Source organism: Monopterus albus, unplaced genomic scaffold (genome assembly GCF_001952655.1).
Source record: "Monopterus albus unplaced genomic scaffold, M_albus_1.0 scaffold265.1, whole genome shotgun sequence".
Taxonomy (NCBI): Eukaryota; Metazoa; Chordata; class Actinopteri; order Synbranchiformes; family Synbranchidae; genus Monopterus; species Monopterus albus.
The window spans coordinates 79,951-86,291 of NW_018128145.1; the positions used below are offsets into that span (position 1 = coordinate 79,951).

The window sequence follows — 6,341 nt, forward strand, 5'->3', positions numbered from 1 at the left end:
CCTTCACTTTACACCCCCGCTCCTCCTCCTCACCTCGATTCTGCTTACCTGCTCGCCTTGAACACCTGGGTAAGAAACAGATACTGTAGTAAGTTCGTAGTTAGTATTTTATTACCAGTAGCAGTATGTCTGTGTAGATTCTCAGTCATCTGGGTCATAGTAAGCTGAAAAAACTTCAACTGCACTAGGTTTTTAGGTTGAAGACGAAACACCACCGATGGGGATAAATATCTCCGACTCGACACCAGTCGAGCAGAACTGATAAAGCCTCTTGGATGAGAGATGAAACGTCTTCGACCTAAAAACCTAGTCCAGTAGATTTTTTTTTTCAGTTCACCAGTAGCAGTAGTAGATGTAGTATTATTAACTGTACTAGAAAATCTTTTTTAGGAGTTGTACTTGGAGTTCTACATAACCATCTCTTACTAGTACAGTACTAAGGTAGTAGTACTATGCAATAGCTGAGTATGTAAAATGTTTGCTGTGCTCCTTTCTGACAAAGCTCCGTCTCCAAAGACCTGATTGGCCGATCACAGTTGTCACTCACAGGACCTGTGCACTCTTCTCTTAGATCTGGAGATCCCAGCTCCACCCCCTCCTGTCTTATTGGACAATGAACTTGGTTTTGTTGACATCATGCCGCCCCTCCCTCCACCAGTGGACTATGACACCAGTCCCCCCCCACACTACCTGGAGAAAGGTACTACTACTGCCATTACTGCTACTATTAGTGGTGCAGAGCTTCCCCTGGTGTCAGTACTGCAATGCTGTGTGTACTCTAACTACAGTTCTCCTATGTGTCCAGTGGTGGCGCTGTACCCCTACGAGGCCACAAAACCTGATGACCTGCCCCTTGCAGAGGGTGATGTCATCTACTTGATCCATCGCCATGGCGGCGGCTGGTGTGAGGGTGTCCTCAATGGTAACCAAGGCTTCTTCCCAGAAAACTATGTCCAGTCGTGTGACTAGAATCAAGCCCCATCTATCTGTTGCCATGGAGACGTTGCCATCTGTGTTATCCTCTACTGTCCCCAGAGGTGAAACACAGGAAGTACAAGAGCAAGCAGTTTAACAATGTGTCATGTCCATCAAAGCAGTATTTATTACTTCAAGCAAACTCAGCACATTAATTAGTAGGTTTAGCATTAACACCCCCAATGAAGTCGGTGATACCATTAAATAAAAATAAATTAATTAAAAGAAATTCAATAAAACTAATCAAAGAATTAAATTAATAAACACATCCATAACACTGATGAATGCAGTACTTATGTTATAAGGGAATTAATAAAAACAAAAGGCGGACTGAATTCCTTCTCTCTGACTGAAAAGATGAACACAGTATATACAGTACATGCACAGAGTGTGTGCATTGGCCAAAAAATATGTGTGGAGAGGTTAAAATCTCTCATTTCTCTCACATCAAACATATTAAATCACATCAGTGTCAGTTCTACAGCCAGACATCAGGAATCACTACTTCAATCTGTTGCACAAAGAAGTGGGAACAATACCAGAAAATACTATTGATGATTGAAAGTAAAACAGAAAAAGGTGAAACAGAAAATGAAAAAACAGAAATGTTAATTATTTAATGAAAAGTGAAGAAAAAGGTGTTAAGATGGGTTTTTTTAATGAAATTGTTTCCAACATCACACATGAACAAAGACATAAGGTTCAGATACATCTGTTAATCTTCTGTTTGTGAGTTGTAAACATTATACTTCAGAGTATAAATCTGATTTTAAGAAATACATTTATTAGCCAGTTACTTCTCAAATATAACTGAGTTTTGTGTTGTATTCTTTCTTTTACAAGTAGAATTTATTGGTCTAAATAATATGGTTTAATTTTTATTTTAAATAATTTTCATCTTCAGTTATGATTAGATTAGATTCAACTTTACTGTCATTACCCATGGACAAGTTCAAGGCAATGAAATACAGTTTAGCATCTAACCAGAAGTGCAGTTCAAATAATGTCCTTTGATTAGCAGATAAAACTCAGGCGCACAGACCTGAACATCAGTAGGTTCTACTGTTAGTACCTCTGTACTCAAATATGATCCCGAACGCAGTACTTGTAATGAAATATTTTTCAGTGTGGTGTGGAGCTGTGTGCCTGTCAGACTGAACTGAGGGCAGCGGTGCCTGAACCCTGCAGGTCAGACACAAACTCTAGACTTCAAACTAATGATCACTATGGTCAGTAATTATTTATGATCAATTACTTTGTTAAAACAGATGTGAAAATGATACAAAACAGTTTAGTTGTGTTCCTATAAAACTGTTGTTAGTGAGGGAGTGAAATGATCAGTAAACCGGAGAATTATTAACATCTTCAGATGATCAATAAATTCATGAATCTTTGAATTAATATCTGTGTGTTGTGTGAGTGTTTACATCTTGTTGTTTCTTACTGAGTGTTTTGGATGTTCAATTCAATTATGTAGTGTCAGGTCACAACAAAAGACGTCTCAGGACACTTCACACAGTCTAGACCTTACTGTTATTACTGATGTAGAGGAAAAACTCAACAAGTCAGATTAACGTGAGCTTCTGAAAGTCCCATTAAATAGCATGCGGCAGGCTGCACGCCACTGGCCGCACGCCACAAGCTGCCACAGGGTCTCCAGCTCAGCACCAGAGAGCGGGACAATCAGCTTGTGGACGTCTGTGTGACAATAGAAATCTCCACCTTTCAGAGTAACCGTCCAACGCAGTGAAGCGTGTGAACGGTGTGAAGCTCACGTCTCGTGTCTGGATTTCATTCACCTTTGGTGCCTCTGAGAATTTTATCAGCGTGCAGTTTTTCCTGCAGGAGGCTGTTCAACGTCGCCTGCCTGTCTGCTTTCAGGTCCCCTCAGTTTAGCAGCCTGAGTTAACCCTGGGAGCTCAGCGTCCTCCCCCATGCCTCTCCCTCCCACCTTCCCTCCCTGTTTGGATGTCTTTACCAGCTGGTAAACAGACAAAATGCTGGCACTGAGTCTTTGTGAGGTCTGATAGGAAGCATGATGGATGTGCACAGCCGTACTTTGAAGTATCAAAAGCAGAAGTGCTCATTATGCTGAAGGCACATTGTCAGAATACTGTCTATTGTATTATTGTCTTACAATTCTCGATGCATTAAATTTACGTGGAATGAACAGCCCAGCACTTTATGTAGTAGGGTCCATTCAACATACTGTTACTTTTGTTATGCTAATTATTCTTCTGTACTTAGGTTTAAAATACAGGACTTGTAACAGTATTCCCCCTCTGTGGTACTGCTGTATTTCGTGATCAGAGTACTGGTTCCTGCTCTGTCCAGAGATTCCCCCCATACATGCAGCTGTCCCACCCTGTTGTCTGCAGCCTCACGGCTGGGCTGTGACAGACATCTTGGCCAAGTATGTTACACACAAGAAATTTGTTTTCAGTACAGAACCAAGGCAGCCATCTGTGGCGCCAACTCAACTGATGGCTCCAACCATCGGGGGCAACTTGGGGGATCAGTGTCTTGCCCAAGAACACTTCGACATGTGGACTGCAGGCACTTAATTATTTAATGAAAAGTGAAGAAAAAGGTGTTAAGATAGGTTTTTTTAATGAAATTGTTTCCAACATCACACATGAACAAAGACATAAGGTTCAGATACATCTGTTAATCTTCTGTTTGTGAGTTGTAAACATTATACTTCAGAGTATAAATCTGATTTTAAGAAATACATTTATTAGCCAGTTACTTCTCAAATATAACTGAGTTTTGTGTTGTATTCTTTCTTTTACAAGTAGAATTTATTGGTCTAAATAATATGGTTTAATTTTTATTTTAAATAATTTTCATCTTCAGTTATGATTAGATTAGATTCAACTTTACTGTCATTACCCATGGACAAGTTCAAGGCAATGAAATACAGTTTAGCATCTAACCAGAAGTGCAGTTCAAATAATGTCCTTTGATTAGCAGATAAAACTCAGGCGCACAGACCTGAACATCAGTAGGTTCTACTGTTAGTACCTCTGTACTCAAATATGATCCCGAACGCAGTACTTGTAATGAAATATTTTTCAGTGTGGTGTGGAGCTGTGTGCCTGTCAGACTGAACTGAGGGCAGCGGTGCCTGAACCCTGCAGGTCAGACACAAACTCTAGACTTCAAACTAATGATCACTATGGTCAGTAATTATTTATGATCAATTACTTTGTTAAAACAGATGTGAAAATGATACAAAACAGTTTAGTTGTGTTCCTATAAAACTGTTGTTAGTGAGGGAGTGAAATGATCAGTAAACCGGAGAATTATTAACATCTTCAGATGATCAATAAATTCATGAATCTTTGAATTAATATCTGTGTGTTGTGTGAGTGTTTACATCTTGTTGTTTCTTACTGAGTGTTTTGGATGTTCAATTCAATTATGTAGTGTCAGGTCACAACAAAAGACGTCTCAGGACACTTCACACAGTCTAGACCTTACTGTTATTACTGATGTAGAGGAAAAACTCAACAAGTCAGATTAACGTGAGCTTCTGAAAGTCCCATTAAATAGCATGCGGCAGGCTGCACGCCACTGGCCGCACGCCACAAGCTGCCACAGGGTCTCCAGCTCAGCACCAGAGAGCGGGACAATCAGCTTGTGGACGTCTGTGTGACAATAGAAATCTCCACCTTTCAGAGTAACCGTCCAACGCAGTGAAGCGTGTGAACGGTGTGAAGCTCACGTCTCGTGTCTGGATTTCATTCACCTTTGGTGCCTCTGAGAATTTTATCAGCGTGCAGTTTTTCCTGCAGGAGGCTGTTCAACGTCGCCTGCCTGTCTGCTTTCAGGTCCCCTCAGTTTAGCAGCCTGAGTTAACCCTGGGAGCTTGAGAGTGGAAACACTATGGGACTTTTTGCTCTGCATTTCACTCTGCATTTCACTGCCGTTTTCTCTCCTGTCTGGAATAAAAGTCTGGAGACACAGAGCACAGCTCACACCATCATCACCACCACCATCTTCACCATGGTCATCTGCACTGGCCTACTCTTCATCCTCTGCACCGTCCTGACTCCTGCTCTCTGCTGTGATTGTCTCAGTCACTATGGTCACTACAGCAACATCTCTCTGATGCTCATTCACAACATGGTGAGTACAGCACTGACTCAAGGTCCTGGGGGAGCTTCCAGGGGCCCTGGAGGAAAATCCAGGTGTCCTCTTAGAGGTTTCAGGATACTTGACTGGTGTTTCTACTGGACTCACTGGTCCTGAATCCTATGATGTCCATACACTTACTGCTGCCTGATGGACTGAACTATTTTTAACTTATTTTCTCTGCCACGCCTTTATGTTTTTTTAAACCGTGTTGTGCATCAACAACAGTCACTGCTGCTGCCTCGGTATTTAACGACGATAATGGTATGAATGGAAACCGGGTGGCGGAGCCGAGGGACTGAACCGACAGTTAGTGGAGGGAGACAGAGGGGAACAGGCAGCGGGCTGCTGTAAAGGGTTAGTTAGTTAGTTAGTTAGTTAGCCCTAACCCATGCATAACGAAGTCTTGATCCCTCTGATCTCACAGCTTCTCTAAACTGGCTTAGTTTTACTGAGGATGACGATATTTTCACCACTGGGGACAATAAATTTAAGCATTAAAATGACAAATTGAGTCCTGTATTGATCCAGTATGGGCAGAGTGTGTATGTCATATTGATCCAATAGAGTGAGGAGTGTTTTATCTAGCAAAGCGGACGATTCCATGTTATTATAAGGGACAGGGGGCCACTATGTTGTGTTAATTTAATGCTGGAAGGAATTTGTGGTGCTGCCTTGCACTGTTGCTGCCAGGCATGTTCCTGCAGTGCAACCTCAGGTCTACAAACAAACTAGGTCCAGAGGACCGACGCAGCCTGTTTTGCTTTGACACCAATATTAGCGTTGTCTCTTGGTTGTCGATTACTTGAAATGTAGTGAAAGTCACATTCAGTTAAATTGCAATTTTAATTTCAAAATGATTAATCAATCAGCTCTAATTAAGAGTAAATAGTTTTGCAGTCTGAATATTTCAAATATTATACTGACCAGGTATTGAGAAGGGTACAGCAAATAATCACCACAATTTTCAGCCTTCTGTGCTTTGGAATTAAAGAGTTAACCTAAGATAGTATGTCTAATGGAGTCTGTGATGGCAATGCTTTTAAAGCGGTCAAAATACCAACCCTCCTGAAAACAAACCAAGGTGGTTTTAGTAGATTAATATTTAAAGACCACTCTGTAGTGTGCCCTAAGCAAAGGTATGAATCTATTATGTTTTAGAGGAAATGGTGCATCACACCACATGGCCTTTTTTTTTTTTTTTTTTTTTTTTTTTTAAAAAAAAAAAA

General features: G+C 41.0%; 1 protein-coding gene across 1 annotated transcript in view; it reads left to right on the top strand.

Annotated features, from left to right (window-relative positions):
- abi3a (ABI family, member 3a) overlaps window positions 1-2,343 on the top strand; it is a 16,447-nt gene extending 14,104 nt beyond the window's left edge. The window contains exons 9-11 of the mRNA XM_020621677.1: window positions 7-69; window positions 572-700; window positions 806-2,343. Of these exons, the coding sequence (XP_020477333.1) occupies window positions 7-69; window positions 572-700; window positions 806-969 (356 nt within the window). The 3' untranslated portion in view covers window positions 970-2,343. The remainder of the gene's footprint in view (window positions 1-6; window positions 70-571; window positions 701-805) is intronic.
- The last annotated feature ends 3,998 nt before the right edge of the window (window positions 2,344-6,341 follow it).